At 55.2% G+C, this 17,233-nt stretch overlaps 1 protein-coding gene across 3 annotated transcripts in view; it reads right to left on the bottom strand.

Annotated features, from left to right (window-relative positions):
• Positions 1–1,715: 1,715 nt before the first annotated feature.
• Positions 1,716–17,233, bottom strand: part of RNF220 (ring finger protein 220) — a 272,482-nt gene continuing 256,964 nt past the window's right edge. For all 3 annotated transcript variants that reach the window (XM_005894180.3, XM_070368184.1, XM_070368183.1), the window contains 8 exons: positions 16,833–16,965; positions 8,673–8,769; positions 8,391–8,477; positions 8,197–8,252; positions 8,005–8,083; positions 3,664–3,772; positions 3,443–3,517; positions 1,716–2,692 (listed from right to left, as the gene is read on the bottom strand). In XM_005894180.3, coding sequence (XP_005894242.1) covers positions 2,621–2,692; positions 3,443–3,517; positions 3,664–3,772; positions 8,005–8,083; positions 8,197–8,252; positions 8,391–8,477; positions 8,673–8,769; positions 16,833–16,965 — 708 coding nt within the window. In that variant the 3' untranslated portion in view covers positions 1,716–2,620. The remainder of the gene's footprint in view (positions 2,693–3,442; positions 3,518–3,663; positions 3,773–8,004; positions 8,084–8,196; positions 8,253–8,390; positions 8,478–8,672; positions 8,770–16,832; positions 16,966–17,233) is intronic.

Below are 17,233 nucleotides of genomic sequence, written 5' to 3' on the forward strand. Positions count from 1 at the left end.
TACTGTGGTGATCCCTTCCCAGGTGGCGCTGGTAGTAAAGAACCCACCTGCCAAAGCAGGAGACATGAGGCGCAGGTTTCATCCCTGGGTCGGGAAGATCCCCTAGAGGAGGGCATGGCAACCCACTTTAGTATTCTTGCCTGGAGAATCCCATGGACAGAGGAGCCTGGTGGGCTACAGTCCATAGGGTCACAAAGAGTCAGACACGACTGAAGTGACTTAGCACACTGTGGTGATCAAGGGACTTGGGGGGCAGGGATGGGCTTTGAAAGTTTGAGTCAGTGAAGGAGATGGCTGGAAGAGCTCTGGGTGGGAGCTGACCCTTGATAGTCTTGGGGCTGATGCACCTTCTGTCTCCAGAGCTCAGCTCTCCCTGCATGGCCTCAACCCTCTGGGATGGCCCCTCAACTGCTGCAGCCTGTTCCTACTCTGTGTGGCTGCATTCCTAGCCATGGCCAACAGGTGGCAGTGCTGCCTGTGCCATGAGATGGAACTCAAGGATCCCACAGCAGGGCAGGTTTCATGCCCTCACTCTGGGTTAATGTCTTCTATTAGACAGCATTTGGCCCCCGGGGGTGAAAGTAACCAGCCATCAAGGACCTACTGAGTCCAAGGCAGGGAGAGGGGAGAGTAGAGATCCGATAGGAGCCAGCCTGATGGGAACTGGGCGTTGTCCACTTCTAAACCCTCAACCGTCACTGGAGCTGCTCTGCTCAGGCCACATATTTTCCTAGTCTTGGGCCCCAGGATCCTTGCTTTCAGAATATTTGGTGCCATCAAGTTGGGCCTGGAGCTGTGAAGGGCCTTCACGGGACTCCAACCAGGGTGATTTGTCATCTGGGTGCACAGGTGGACAGGAACTGGCAACTGGACCTGATTCTGTCGTATTCACTACGCATCCGAGAGGAGATGGGTGTGTCTAAGATTTGGGAGGCGGGGTCTGGTGTGTGTGAGAACATGTGAAGGAAAGGCATCTGGAGTCATGAAGATACTCTGGGGTGTTGAATTTTAGCAGAATCTTCTGTCAAAACAAGCTTTCTGTGGTGGCCAAGACCTCCTCTGCAGCTTTGAGCACCTGCCCAAGCACCCAGACAGTTGCTCACTCCCTAGTACTGGTCAGCTGTGAGTATCACCGCTTGACCAAGCTCCGTCTCAAGTGGTGGCTGCCCAGCCTCAGTTTCCTGATTTGAGGGTCCACCTTGGATAAAGGGGGTTCTTATTGCTCGTTTATCTGTGCAGTAGCTATAGCAGGTAGTGGTCACTAGAATGGAGAGCAGACGCCGCCACAGGGGACTAAGATGGTGACTTTGGTCCCTGGATCACTTCAAAGAACTAGAAAGACACAGAGGTTTGGGGATTATGTTTTCACTTGAGCTTACAGCCTGTTCCAGCCCTAGACCAGGGGATAGAGCTTGCATCCCCTCGGTACCCCCAAGCTCTGACCTCTCCTGTGATTAATGAGCTGACGATTCTGCATCGATAAGGAATTAACCTGGAGCCCCTACCCATCAATAGTCAGGAGTCCAGGTCCTGGCCCCACCCCCCCACTCGACAAGAGCTCCAGGGCCCCTGAGCAGACTGACCCCACACTGCTTTACAAAGCCATAGCCAAGTCCTTTTCCCCACATGGCTGCCAGGAATTAACCCCTTAACTGCCTGTGTTCCTACCACCCCATCATCTTCCCCTCCCTGTACATATACACAGAAACAGCAGCTGTTTATACTGGTTTAATCCATGTCAATGTAGTTTACAAAGGGAAAGGACAAGTACCTTTGTATAGAATATACAGACACAGCATCACACCATGGGGCCCACAGGAGGGCAGGGGAGACCACACTTTTCCCAGGAAGAGCAGCTCTAATCCCAGGAAAGGTTCTCTGTGGAAGGCTGGGGAGCCAGAAGCACACTTGTCCAGCCCAGTCTTAGCCCCTGCTTCAGCTCGGTTCCCACGCCTGTGCCTCCCCCCTCCCCCAACTCCTTACCAAGAGCCCCAGGAGCTAAGACTAAGGAGAGGATCACTTCCCTTGGGGCACATGCCCCACGTCTGGGAGAAGAAATATACACCACTGAACAGCGAGCACATGGGAGAGGGAAGGGACCGGGGAGGGGTGAGGCAGGCACCCGAGGCGGATGGGCCGAGCCCCCAGCCAGCCCTCAAGGAGGCGCTGCCTCCAGGCCTTCTTAACAAAAAGAAAATCATACAACCAGAGGGAAGGAGAAAGGGCAGAGGGCGGGGAGCTGTCCCATTTATACACAACATTGTAAACATACACAGTCTATATTACATGTGCTTCAGTCTGGTGTTTGCATGTCTGTCCGTCTGGGGGCTGGATCTCAGGAGCCTTGCTTGACAATACTCCCCCCACCCCCACCTCCCTGCCCCACCCTGGGAACAGAACCCAGAACAGGTATGGTCCCCAGTCTTGGTGGGAGCCAGCAGGCAGGGCCTGGGCCTCAGCCTCCATTCTGGCTCCAGAGTCCTCTGTGTGCGTGTGTGCGTGTTCGTGTGTGTGCATGTATGTACATGGGGAACCTGTGTGCAAGTATGTACAAGGGGGCGTCTCGTCGCAGGCGGGGCAGGCTGGGCGCTTGAGGCAAGGCCTGCTTGGGGTGGCCGGCTCACAAGTAGATTCTCCGCAGGTCTCCAGGCGCTGTGATGGTGTTGCACTGGGGGCAGAGCTTCTTGGCGCCCTGCGGGGAGAAGGGGCAGGGCAGGCCCTCTGGTTAAACCCCGGCCACATATTTGATCGTGTGCACCCGGGCCTGCAGCCATGTCTCCCTGCACCCGTGTGTGCCGGGACTTTGGACTGGTCCTGTCCGCGAGGGCTGGGGAGACCTGGGCAGCCTCTGTGAGCAGGCAGGCACGCTCCTGTGTTGGGGGGATGCCAGGATCAAACCGCCTGGCTAGGCCCGCAGCAGGAGCCCCGGTAATGAGAACAAGGCTGGGTCCAGCTGTGGCTGCCGCGGCCCTAACGAGATTACACGCGGCCTTTGATCAGGACACAGAGCCCACGTCCGGGCCTTTTATTGCTGTCTCCGGGCGACATTTTAATGGCTGCTCCTGAGTGAAGAACAGGGGCAGGAGCAGAAGGAGCTTAGTAATGGGAGGGGGAGGGGCTGAGGCCCTGGTCCTGCTTACCCACACCCAGCCTCCTCCTGACTGGGGATCTCACTGCTATGTGTAACACGGGGCCCTCCAGGGTGGGGGCTGGGGAAGGGAGCAGAGACCCCATGGCTGGGGAGAACTGGATAAACCTGGTGTGGGGGAGGGGAGAGGCTCATGAGCTGGGGGATGAATATCCTGGATTCAGGCTGTGGTCTGTGCTTCTGCTCCACCTGCTCCTTGCTCTTCCAACCCCCCAGGCAGGCTCAAGCATAAGCATGGACATCTGGGCAGTAACCCCAAAAGGCTACCCACTCCCAACCCCCAGACCACTTCACCAGGGTCCGTAGCCAGCACTCCTCACAGTGCACATGCCAACACTGGATGGATGTCAGGGGCATCGAGTATGAGTCCTAGGGAGAAGATGGGCAGAGAAGGGAGGGGTCACTCTGAGGTGTCCCACCCTCTGAAGGGCCCAGCTCACGGGGCAGAGACCCTCTCCAACCCCCAGGGAGCACTGAGGCCCAAGCAGGGACACGCGAGGTTCCCTTCCTCTCACCATGCAGATGAGGCATTTGTAACGGTCCCCACGAGACAGCTGCCGTTCAAGTTCCCTGACCCGAGCTTTCAGGGCCTCAAACGTAGTCACAGCTGAATCTTCGGTGATTCTGTAAGGAGGATGGCACAGTTGCAGGCAGCAGGCTGGCATCTCTAATTTGAACCTCCAGCCCACACCTTCCTTGGACTCCAGAACCACATGTACCCATGTCTCTTAGACCTCCCTGCTCCCCGATCCCACTCACATCCTAGATCCACAAACTCCACATTCCAGACCTGCGCCCCTCACCCGCCTCGCTCCTGCACCTCCATCCTGGTGAATTTCTAAACCAGACACCTGGGAACCATTCTCGAAACTCCTCATTCCCAGTCACCCCTGACATCCAGCTCCTCGCATCCTTGGCATCCACTCCTTTCCACGCTGCCACCCCTAGTTGAGTGCTCATGACTGCGTTACACCAACCTGGATGGTCCCTCTGCCTCCAGTCCCCATCTTTCTGGCACCTCCAATTCTGCAAGACCGACCGCTTCTACTGACATTTCCAACATTTCAGCATCCACCTCAGAGTAAAGCTCTAGCAAACTCCTACAAGCTTACGAGGGCCTCTTTGGCCTGCCCCCACCAGCCACGCCTCAGCGCCCTGCCACGTGCTTTGCGTTCCATCCACGTCCAATGCCAGAGTTCTTCCACATGCTCCACCATTTTTCACTCCATTGGCTTCTCAAGTACTTTCTGCTTCTTCTGGGTCACCCTACCTCCTAACTCTCTAGTTCCATCTCATCATTCAGGCCTAGCTCCCACCTCCTCCCAGAAACATTTTCCAAGCCTCGGCCAGTACCATTGGTGGGGCTCCCCATTTTGTGCTCTTCCAGCCCCTGTGCTGGACTTCACTACAGCGGTACAACTGCAAATGCCTGTCTCCTCTGCCAGACTCGCTTCCCTGAGGGCAAGATGATCACTCCACCAATGCTGACTCTGGACATCAGCCCCACTCCAGGCAGGGGAGTATAAGTAAACACCTGCTGAAGAAACAGCTGGTCTAACCCCCAGGGAGACTGAGAGATGGGGATCTGAGGAGGCCCACATAATCTAGGTCCCTGGGCTGGAGGCCTAGCCTACATCAACGGCTCCTAGCTGTTTCTTCCTTGGCATGTCAGATGTCCTGGTGGTCCTCACCTGTTGTCCAATCCCTGCACAAGCCCTGCAACTTCCTGAACTCTCTGAGCTACAATACTGAACAGGGAACAGCTCAGACAATTCTAAGGAGTGATCTTTCCCACCACTCCTAAAACAAGTCAACAGAACCCAGAGGAGCTCAGAGGGGGAGGAATGTTTCCTGGAGGAGTAGAAAAGATGGTACTGGAGATGAGCTTCAGGGAATAATGACATAATACAAATAAAAGAGCTAAAATTTATTAAACACTTACTAAATGCCAGGAATTTTACTGAGAGATTAAAAATTATTATCTTATTTACACCTCACAAAAACTCCATAGGGAGATCCTAATGCTCCCATTTTATATATGAAGGAACACTGGGAAAGACTAAAGCAAAAGGAGAAAGGGGAGGCAGAGACTTTTAGATAGCATCACTGACTCAATGGCCATGGTCTGGAAGACAGTACAGGACAGAGGAGTCCGGCATGCTAGAGTCCATGGGATGCAGAGTCGGACACAACTCAACAAAAACAAAAGCACAGAAACATAGTAGACTACCCAAGGTTCACGCAGAGTAGGGGAGATGGGATTCAAACCCCGGCAGACTGATTCTGGAATCAACCAGTAACAGTGTGAATAGCTGTTACTCTACACTGGCTACAACCAGGAGATAGGCCTCCAGGCTGAGAAAACAGTGGGAACCAAGGGCAAGGGCCCCTGGCCCCATCTGCCTGGAAGGCTCACTTGTGGACAAGCAGAAGGTTGCTACACGGAACCCAGTGTCCAAGACAACCCCAGATGCCACAATCAGAAAGGGAAGTTTATCTTACACTCGATTTGCAGGAAGAAGTTGAGGATATTGGAGGAGGGCTGTAAAGGGTAAGAGCTAAGGTTGAGAAGGTGTATTCAGTCAGCTGAGGTAGAATCACAAGGGCGGTGTGTGTGCTAGGGCCATCTCCTAGGGGGTGGTCTGTCTTGCCAGCCTTGGGGGGCAGTGGGGCCAGAAAGCCTGAAAGCTTCCAGGCAGTCTGTCCCTGCTGGGCATAGGTGTAACAGGGGGCATGTGGAGGATGGTGGGAAACACTTAATGGGCAGCGGCAAACTCTGATCTCTGACCGTTCTCTCTTAAGGGGCACCAGCAGGTCTCCCTGATGGCTGTATCCCTGTATCAGAGATGCTCCAGATCCATCACTTCAGCAGTCCATGGCTCTCTCTGCCTTGCCTCTCTCCAAGCAACCTGAGGAAGGCTCTGACTACAACTCCTTCTGGCACTGGTGGGTTTCCTGGGAGCATCCCTTCAGCTTTCCAGCTCTGGAAAGCCTTTACCACACTCTCCTTCTTCACACGCACTTGCACAGCTGAGTCCTCCCCCTGGCATTTTGCCCAATGCTATATGTGCCACCCCCATCTGGATTGCTGGTATGTTCCTGGCAAGGAGACAAGGATGGGTAGCTGTGCTTCCTTCCTCTCCAAGAACCAGGCTGATCCTGTGTGGTTACTTCAATGATTGGGAAACCAAGGCCTGGAACTGGGGGCAGCCTACCCCAGAGTAGAAAACTAACTCGAAAACCCTAAACCAGAGAATGAGCTGGAGCTGGGAAGGCAAAAGCCATGAGTCCAGAAGAGCCATTTCCCACTCCCATCTCCAAGGCCACTCCATCCCCATGGTGGATCTGCTCAGCACATAACTGGCCTTTACTCTTTGCTCTAGTGAAACACCCAATCCTCCAGGCCCCCGATCCAGGGAGGTTGTGAGCTATTCCAGAGCCCCTTGAAGGCATGGGGTGGAGAATTTCTTTGAAGAAGCCATGCAGCCTGTGTTTCTCCTTCCCCTGGATGTGAAAAAGATCCAGGACGGGAACCCATAACATATCTGGGAAAGAGAGACGTCATGGGGACTGAAGGGCCAGACCCATCAGAGATCTCTGCACATGACTGAGCCCGCCTCCAGCTCATCCCCGAGGGCTCCGCCCACTGGTGCTCGTGCTCACACAGGTGGGACAGAAAGCCCAGCTCCCCCAGCCCTCAGTGGGGTAGGACCACTGGATGGCCACTGGCTCTGGCCCCCACCTCCCCCTCCGGCGCCATCCCTGATTAATGATCTTGTCTTTCTGATTTATGAGCAGCCCCTCCAGATGAGGGTGGGCGCCCCTTACAGCCCCGCCCGCCCCGCTCAGCTGGAGTAGGAGAGAATTATTAAATAAACATCCATACGTCATTCCTCTCCCCCCAAGCTGGTTGCACCGAACCCGTGCGGCCCGCTCCGGCGCTGACACGGAGCAGCTGCGGTGATTCATGGGCAGCCGGGCCCTGCGCCGCGGCCCATACATCATGCCAGCAGCACTCGCGGCCCTGGCCGAGATAAACTGATCAACCACAACGGGCTGGAATGAATTTATGACAACACAAAATGGAGGGAAACAAATGGGAGGTGACCCTGGGCCGCCGACCCGGCCCTGCACTGGCCTGCAATCTACTCTCCCGGCAGAAGGCAAGATGGAACACTGGCCCTGGAATGAAGAGGCTGCCTTTTAACCCCGGGCAACCTAGCCTTCAGAGGAGGGAGGGGCAGGTGTGAGGAGTTAGGCAATGGCCAACAACAGCGCAGCTCCAGGCAGCCAGAACTGGACAATGCCACCTCCTGGGGCCAGGACTGGGCTGCCTGGGCTTCTGGAAAGGCAGTAAGGTGTGCTGCTGCTTTCAAATCCTGGTGGCTCCTGGGGATCCAGGCCAGGCGTGGCCCCACCTTGGGGGAAGTGCTAACGGATCTTCTTTTCCCCTGCCAGAGAATGTGGGCCAAAAACTCCTACCAGAAGTGATGAGACCCAATACTCCTGCCTAAAACCCACACTGCAAGCGCCACCCGGGACAAGAAAAATGAAACCAATTTAGCTCCCGATTAAGAAACAGAAACTGGAGATGAATCAAGTGTGCCGGCTGGGCTGGGCGGCCATACATCACATTCCCCGGGTGGAGGCCCCTGCAGCAGGCAGGCCGCCTGCTCCTCCCTCCACCAAGGCTCCCGGGGCCGGGGCCTAGTGATCAATTCAGAGAGTCATGCTCAGCACCAGCTGGGCCCCACTGCCAGCTGTGTGCCAGGGCAGCAGGCCTTCCTGTTAGCGAAGGGCCCCCTCCCTCCCACTGAGCTGTGGTCCCCGGGGTTGGTCTCCCTCGGGCCACTCACTTCTCAATGTCGCTGTTCTTGCAGGTCTTCTGCATGGCCTCCTGTTTGCTGCTCTCGCCGTTGCTGGTAGATGGCATCTCTGCAGGGACAGAGGGGACTCACACTCTGGCCAGATGGGCAGCACAGGTGAAAGATTGGGCTTGAATCACTCACCACCCACCTCGGCCCCTGCTAACCTGGGTCAGGACTTACCATCACTGGCCCATTTAGAGAACTCAGGTGTGATGCGTGTGCTAGGAGGGCCACCACTAGAGAAAGGAAAGAGGAAGGACAAAGTGAGCCCCGAAGGCAGGCAGGACAGCCCGGAGGGCGGGCACCGGGTGGACCCCCGCCCCAGGGCCTCCCTTCCCTTTCTCCCACCCGCCCAACCCTGTGCCCACACTTGCTTTAGGACTGCACCCCGCAGTGCCTCTCTCTCCTTGGCTTCGCCAGGCTCCTCGCCTGTGCAGGGGATGACATCGGCCTCCGTGTATCTGGCAAGGTGGTCAAGGATAATGGATCCTAGTTTGTGGTGGGCCGTGAGGGTTGAATCCCCAGGAGGGCTGCCCCTGGCCCAAGCTGAGACACTGACCCTGGGGGTTTTGGGGTGGATGAGTGACTGGAGGTGCTTGTGGCTTTCCTTATTCCCTTTGGCCTGTCCCACCAGTCCCGCCGTGCCCCAAGGATACTGTGGCTTCCCATATTCCAGAGTGTCATCCCCATCCACATCCAAGTCAGCGTCACTGTCCGGATTCTCCTTGCCGCTGCACATGACGAAGCCAGAGCCTGTGGGAGGCAGGGTGTGAGGAGGGCCAGGGGCCAGCAAGACAAGGCCAAGGATCCCCCTTCTGTTCCCTAAGGTAGGGGTCAGGTTTGGGGCTAGGTAAGGCCTGGCAGAAACTTGGGCTTGGGGAATAGAGAGCACTTGGGTGCTCTTGATTCTGACATTACAGTTCTTTTTCACTCTGCATACCTTAGCCTTTCCTGCACTGCCTGCTGCTCCAAGTGGTCTCTGCTCATAAACCAGCCCATTCATACATTATGTCAAGTCCTCAGGAGACACCTAGTCTAGGCCTGCTGTCCACCTGCCTTCCACATCTAAGAGTAGGAAGAGGACAGACAGGTCTACAAGGCCACCCCAACCCAGGACCTGGGCATCCCGTGCCCCATGGTCCAGCCTGGCAAGTCTACCCGGGGGAGAGTAGGCTGGCAAAGGCCTGTCAGAGCCATACAGCGGAACCCTCAGCCAATGTCCTGATTTTGGCCGGCAGGTCCTTGCCAGCAAAAACACCAGGCAGCTGTTCAAATATTTGGTGTCTGAAGCGCCTGACATTAATTATTCATCCCCACCTCACTCAGCCCAGATTCCTGGACAAGTGCAGTTATAAAGGGATTAAGAAGGGACAGCCGAGGGAGGACAGGCATGCACACCTGCTTCTCAGAGCAGTCCCCGGAGGCAACCCGGCTAGGCGGAGGCAGGGCCGAGGGCGGGGCAGGCAGTGACCCCACCAAGGTGTATCTGGCACAGCAACAGGCAGACTCTCGGCCAGTAGTGGGAGGGGTGGTGGTGATGCAAGGGGCTGAGCTGCTCAATCTGCCCCAGGCCCACTCACCTGCCTTGTGTTCGGACTCCCAGAACCACCCTTCCTGATAGCCCGGGGCCAGGGACCACAAAGCAACTTCTCCCTCTCTGCCCCTGCCTTCTCCCAGTGGTTCTGGTCTCGGACCACATCGCACGAGCCAGTGCAGGATCCCTGCTGGGGACACAAAGGACTGAAAGCGACGGGATCTGGGGTGAGTGGCATCGATGCAAAGCAGCTCAGAGTTCTGCTCAATGATCTCGGAAATTTCTTGTCCATTCTTCCACTTTCAGGGTCTTACACATTCACGAAGGCAACAGGCTTGTAGTGGGTTGCCAAGCCTCTCATCTATTGCTTCGTCCTGTCGCCATAGAGTCCTGACCCTTCTTTTCCCTGCTCCAACACTGCCTGTGGCTCCTCACTGTGCCCGCAACCAATTCCTACTCTTAAGCCAGACTTGCTACACTCTGGATGCTCCCACTTCTTCACCTTCTCTCATTTCGCTCCCTAAGTCCCACATACACGGACAGACTTACTCCACCTCCAATGTCACCCTGTCTGTCTGGCTCATGCTGTCTCTCCATCTGGAATGTTCTCCATCATTCAAGCCCGTTTCAAAAGCACTTTCTCCTGATCCTTCTCTATCCTACGCCTCTGGTTTCTGGTCTCACAACGCGCCCACCCGTCCCAGAAGCAAGCAGCACCAGGGAAACAGAGAGCTAACAGGTGCTGCCCAGGCCCACCCCTGCCCGCCGTCCTCATCTGCCCTCCACATGAGGCACAAACAAACTCAAGGCAGCAGGCGGGTCAGCAGCGGGGCCATTAAGCTGAGAAAACACCAAGTTACAGCTCTGTCTCCTATTCACAGCCAAGTGTCCTGACAAGCAATTCCCACCTTGTGGGTGAGTGGCACCTCTATAAACCCTCTGACAGTTTGGGAGACAAACTCTGCCATCAATCAGAATGTAGCCATCAGGTTCACTTAGAGCCTGCGCCCCTCGAGCCCTGCCAACCCCCCTCCCCCAAGTGCACGCAGCTCAGCAGTCAGCCTCACATCTTCCGGCTTGGCCAGACCCTGCCCAGCCCTGCCTTGTGGGTGAGTGAGAAGCAAAGCCGAGAATCCTAGCACCACTCCTCAGCCCAGTATGGCTCCCATGGCAAACCTGAGAAAACGAGGCACTCCCAAAGTGCCAGGAAAAGTCCAGGCTTCTCCACACGTAAAGCAGCCCAGTGGCCGGAAGTCTTTATCTCTGCAGTCTCATTGCCTGCCAGGCCTGGACCAGGTCTCTGTAGTCTGGTGGAACACAGCTATTTTGGTTCCCAGGGCCTGTGTGTTTTCTCACGCCCCTAGGCCTTTGTACTTCCTGTTCTCTCTGCCTAGAAAGGTCTCCCTCTTGGTCTACAGAACACATTCCTGCTCATTCTGCAAGTCTGACTCTTCTCAATCATGCCTTTTATTCATGGTACCTGCACATAGTAGTTGCTCTTTAAATACTTCCTGAATGAACTTGCTTCACCATTCTCTCAAACTTCATTGAACTCATCCTCCGCTTGGCTTGACACTGAGGACGTTGTTTCCTGATCTGATTCCTACGCTCAAGGTGCTGAGTACAGATGAGACTTCCCTAGATATTTCTACAAAGGGGCCCCTTCCGTGGTGCCCACCCAGGCTCCTGTACACTCCAAAGTCACATGTAGGACCACGTATTGTCACTGCTGCTCACCAGATTAAACCCTAAGTCTGTGATCTAAGCATCACCCAGCACAGAGCTGGCCAAGCCCACCACAGCTGCCACATAACACCCCCGAGCAGTGATGGCTAAATGCCAACGGTGCTGCTGTTAGGTGCTGGGAGCCCTGTGCCAGAGGCAGGTCCAGGCCTGATCAGCTGGTGGCCTGCAGAAACCTCTCTGGCCACAACCTCACCTCTCAGACCCCATCTCTCAAGTGGGCAACAATCTCCTTCTTCTCCAACCACACTGACAGGATGGAGAGCACGACACATCTTGTTTGCCAAGGAAAAGGCCTGCCTTTGGCCAGAGCAGCTGACTCTGACCCTGACCCCCTCCTCCAGCAGACAGATGCTGGGAGCCTCTCCCTACCCCTCAGGTGTTCAGAACAGGCTGCCACTGCCAATTTCACTCCTGTGCTGCCCCAGCCAACTCCAACCTCCTTCCCAGCACATTAAACTTTATTTTCTTAATGAAATGTCACTTGCTGACTTCTGGCAGAATCATAATAAAAAGAAACGGCCATAAAGCCATTTTATGCAGACAGGGCCCCCGCCAACCGGCCCCCCTCCCACACATACTTTGAGAAGGCTCCACAGTCATTTTATGTTCTCAGCTGCTGGAATATCCCAAGCCAGTACTCAGAAGCAAGATGGCACAGAGAACGCCTTCCCAAGCCTCTGGCTCCTGCTCTGTGAAGCTCCAGAGTAACAGGCAAGCTGCCACGCCTGCTGTTACTGTCCAGAGCAGGGACTGCCTTCAGACCCCGCAAGATGACCCAGAACACTCTTCAGTCACCGGGGAGTCCCCTTGTTGTGGCTCAGACCCATGAAGGGCTGGGTGCTGTCCACAGGCAGACTAACCCTGATGATCAGTGATGCTCAGCAGTGGGGGCCTGGTCTAGGGAGGGCAGGCAGTTCAAAAAACACCTCTTCCCTCCAAGTGGATACTTAGCAATAGAGAGGGAGAGGGTTAAGTTCATAAATGATAAGCAAAGCCTAAATTTTATAAAAATGACCCATCTCTCATAAACTCATTTCTTCTTGGGTCATCGCAAAGAGAGAAGGAAAAAAAAATCAGCGTTAATTTGATCAATTGATCAGATGTTCGATTGTGAAACTGGAGATGCCCACTGACTAGGGGCAGTAACATCCTGGAACTTGAAACCACAAAAAAGGAGCCATCGATTTCCTCACCTGCTGTTCCCAACAAAACCAAAGCCCAGGGAGAAAGGCGTCCTGGGGCCTCCAGAGGCCCGTGCTCTCCAGAGGAGGGGAGAAGGGGGGGTGCGCAGCAGCAGCTTCCGGAGAGTTTTACACTGGAATTAGTTACAGATGCAGTTACGGTGTCTTGTGTAAACGCCATCGATTGGGGAGCTGACAGTCTGGGGAGCTGCGATGCGGGACAATCAATCGGCCTGCAGTGTCACCTGCCACCTCGCTGAACAGTTGACAATGCAATTATCCAGTGTGGAGGCAGGGAGTTGGCGTGTGTCAAACGCACTTAGCCACTTTCCGGGCCTCCTCGATAACGCGTTTCACTGCCTCACGTTAGGAGAGGCGCAGAGAGACAGACGCCGTTTAAAACCATTGATACTTGCTCCTTCTGCCTGTACTCCCTCTGTCCCGGCTTAACAATTGTGTTTCCAAAAGGCGATTAAATCCCCGTCAGTTGCCACAGGGGACAGAAGGTGCCCTGCTCCTTGCTCCTCCCACCAAACAAGCTCTAACTCAGGGTGGTAAGGAGGTAGAAAGCGGCAGCCTGGACACACTCCATTCCAAGACTGCCTCTGGCAGTTGGCTGTTCCAGCACCTGTCACTGACTGTACCAGGCAGCAGGGCTCCCTGGGGGACATTTTGAGAATCTGGGGCTCCCATCTTTAGGAAATCAACATGCAGAAGGAGGCAGCAGCTAAGGCCAGGCCAATTTCTCCCGGCCCTGGACTCACAATGTCTCTCAACCCCTTGACCCACAATCTGGCATTGAAGTTTTACCAAGCAACAGCCAGTTAACAGATCTGCACCACAGCTGCCCCACCTTTCCTCTCCATGGCATCTCATTCCAGGCCACATGGAGCCAGTCTAAATCCAAGGCAAGTACTCAAGTAAGATGCAACCCCTAGGCGAAGATCGGGGCAGGATAGAGGCCTGGACATCGGGTTCTCTTAGTAGCGTCCCTGTCTCTACCCTTCTACCTGTTTGATTCAAAGGGGCTCAATGCTGGATTCCAGGGACGCATTTCCTTCCAGGGCTCAAAGATTGAGCTGCAGCACCTTCCACTTCCTGTCGCCTCCTGGGAAATCTCTCCACCTTGTTACCCAAATGCCCACTGCATCACTGTCACGTCACCTGAAGCCAACCGTTCCATGTCCTCTCTCCAGCCTGTGCATCCCAGAGATAATGAGCTCCAGGCTCCCCTAATCCAGCTAAGTGAACATTCACTGGCAAACAAGACAAGGGAAGGATCAAGGCTCCTATCACAAGTCTCTTGTCCGAGACCAGGAGTTGGAGATAGGCAATGAGGAAAGCCGGGCTCCTTCGTCACACACCTCCTTTGTCCCCAGGGGCTGTATAATTGGTTCCCACTGTGGCCCAACCTAGAGGCCCCTTGCTCTGCCCAGGGCTGGCATGGGGTGTCTGAAGAGCGTCTTTTCTCCGCCTAATGCTGAACTCTTTTAGGGAGATGTTGGTGAAGCACTATGGTCTATGCGCCGCCCTTTATGCAATTATAACTGAGTGGGGAGAAACAGCACCAGCAGGCTAGCAAACCCAAGGTTCAGAGAGGACAACCCGCAGCTCACGCACACAGCCCAGGGTGTCCCCTAGAACTGAGAAGACCACCACGCTTCCTAAACAAACGTTTCTTTCAAACCACTCTCTTGAAACCTTTCAGTATCTCTTCTTTTAGGCTCTTGAAAATCCACGTCTACCTGGACCTATTCCAGTCCTTACCTGTTCTGTCTGATCCTTCATTCGGTCCTATAATACCAACTCCAAGCCCTCCCAGGCCTGACCTCTCAGGGTCTCAGTAATCAAAGGTCCCATCTCCAAGGCCTATTCTCCTCAGTCAAGTGTCCCACCAAAAATCCCTGCTTGTTCATTGGCTCCACGGCACATTACATTCAAAGGAACTCATCTGCTCCACCAGACCAGCCCCCATTGGGCCTGGTGGGAAGACATGCTGAGGATGACTAAGGGGCCCTGGTCTGGGAGGAGGAACAGGTGATGATCAGATACAGGAACTTATGTGCAATTCTTCAATTCTTTCATATCTAACAAGGACAGCAATCTCTGTTCTGTCAGCACGCACAGTGCGGCTTAAATGGGCCTCGCTGCTCGCCTGCTCATCTTGCCTCTGCTCCCTCTCTCTGAAGTTGGCCGGGCAGCTTCTTCAACCGGCGTTATCACTCCCTCTAACCGGTCTTGGCAGGCAATCTAATTCCTCCTGAAAAGGTCACCGCCATTTTAACTGCCTTTCAATCACATTAAGCACGCGCTGCCCGGCTTGCGGCCCAGCCCGCCCGGCGGGCGATCAATGCGCTGCACTGACACCAGGCCGCCTGGCGGGGCCACACCCAACCCCCCAAGAGTTGGGGCCTCTCGGTCCTGGCCAAGACGGGTAGACTGACAGATGGCCAGCTTCTGCAGACAAGGTTTCAGGGGCAGAGGCGGTCAGGATCATCCAGGGCCTCCTTTGATAGCACCCCCCTACCGAGGAGCCTCAGCCTCCTCCGCTCCACTGCGCCCTGCTCTCTGCCTCGTGGCCCCTGCTGATCTCGCTGTAAAACAGCCTTTCAAGTCTGTCTGTCTTTTGACTGCACTAAGCTGTTTAAGAGGCGGCAGCAGCTTCTATCAGGAAAGCCGGAGCAATTCTCTGCAGATAAAGGCACCTCCGGCCCCTGTTCCCTCTTCAAGTCTCACTCTCATTCTCGCTCTCCAAATCGCTCAAAGAAAAACCCCGCTTTGAACTCCTCTCAGCAATTCTTGAAAGGAACAACCTCACCGTGTAAACACTCAGGGAAAACTGACACCCGCCCAGGGCTGAAGAGCCCCTCACACCCACTCTGCAAGTAGGTCCCAGGGCCTGGGAAATCCATGGTCGTATGCGCAGGCCCCATGCGGCTTCATCTTCCTAAGCCTTGTCTGGAGCCCAGAAGCCATCAGGTCCAGTTCTGGGCCAAGTAACCTGACCAAGAAGTTGCCACAGCAATGGAAGACATGAAAACCTGCAGCCACCAACAGAGCGAACCCAGAGCGGGATCCCAGAACTGGCCAGGGACACCTGTGAGTACAGTCACAGGATCCCTGGCTTTGGGGCTCTTTGGGCCTAGACACTCTAGGACAGGACCAGAGGGAAATAGCAAATGGACATTCTCTAGCTCAGTCCTCAGTTTGGTCTGATTAACCTTTCTCATTTACATTTTGCCAATGTGAGAGAAGACCCGAGGCATAATGCCACACCTGGGCTTATGGCCTCTTCATGTAGCCAGTCTGCCCTGGACGGCACTGTAGGGACCACTTCTCATCACCAGCCCTAGAAGCGTAGCCCCAGTGAGGCAGAGACCCTCCTCTCAGCCGCGATATTCCCAAGGGACCAGACACAGCACTACTCCCAAGGGTGTTGCCCAGAGAACTGGAGGCAGATGGGAAGCAGATTGGCTCACTTAATGACCACAAGCTGCAGTGCCAGCTGTGCTTGTGCACAGGAAGAGCGATGAGCTAGAGGCTGGGAGGCAAGACAGCTCCCCCTTCATCCTGCCCAAGGCAGGAAGCATCAACAAGAGGACACGGATCTTGGGTTCCTACCAGTCTATTTAACCTGGTGGAGGTGGGGGACTTCCATTGGGCCAAACCATGTGTCTCCAAGGATCCAGGTGGGCAGTGGAGCTGGGGAGGTCCCTGCAGAGCCCTCTGCAGCGAGCCCAAGGGAAGCAGGAGCAGCTGGGCATAGGCCCCTCTTGCTTCAGGGCAAAGGGCGCCCAGGGAGAAGGGATGGGATCACAGCTAAAATTAGATTCACCAATGAAGCTCATGGGAGGTCAAATTTTGCCATAACTCACTCTCTCCTCTGTAACTGATTTCCCTGACGTGGGGCCGAGGAGGAGGAGGAAGAAAATCCAATGTGTTTGCCTGGAAGCCCTCGGGGCCCCCAGTGCTGGAGGTGTACAGCAGGTTGCTGGATTCTCATTTATCAGCCTTAAGAGGGATGGAGTGATAAATGCATAACCGTCCCTTTAATATTTTATGCAGGTGCTAACGCGGCTTGGCTGTCACCTTCAATGCATCACCCGAGGCGGAGAGCCCCCCTCGTCACTCCTAGCTTGCAGCCTCACAATTCCATTTCCCCACCCAAATACATCCATTTTAATATGCACATCACAGGCAGGCAGCACGGTCACAAAGAAGCCCTGCCAGCAGCAGTTCCCACGTGGCCGAATGGATGACCAGCCACCAGCCCTGGCCTCTTGGCTCCCACAGATGGCTACCCAGCAGAGGCCTGGCCGCCACAGTGCCACTGCCTAGGTGTTGGCTGCTTGTACCTCGGAAACCACCTTCCAGGAGAGTGGTGGCCCGTATCCGCTTCTGCCCGCACCACTCATACTCCTCAAAGCGGTTGCTGTTCTCATGCTCGATGTCCGCGGCATCGTCCTCAGCCATGCAGGAGCCTTCCCTCTGTGAAGAGCAGAGCAGGATCATGCGGGTCCCAGGCCGTCCCTACCTGCTCCCCAGGGCCTGCGAGGAAGGCACAGCCCAGGCCCCCAGCTGCAGTGTGCCCCACAGGCCCCCGGCTCTAGGGCTCCTTGGAAGTAAACCAATTGAGAGATCAAAGACCTGGGCTTTTTCCCAATAATTTTCCACTGGAGCCCCAGGGGAGGAGTGGGAGAGTGAAAGCAAAGGAAGAGGGCAAAGAACAGAGAAGAAGCAGCTGCTGAGACCACGT

This window comes from Bos mutus, chromosome 3 (genome assembly GCF_027580195.1).
Source record: "Bos mutus isolate GX-2022 chromosome 3, NWIPB_WYAK_1.1, whole genome shotgun sequence".
NCBI lineage: Eukaryota > Metazoa > Chordata > Mammalia > Artiodactyla > Bovidae > Bos > Bos mutus.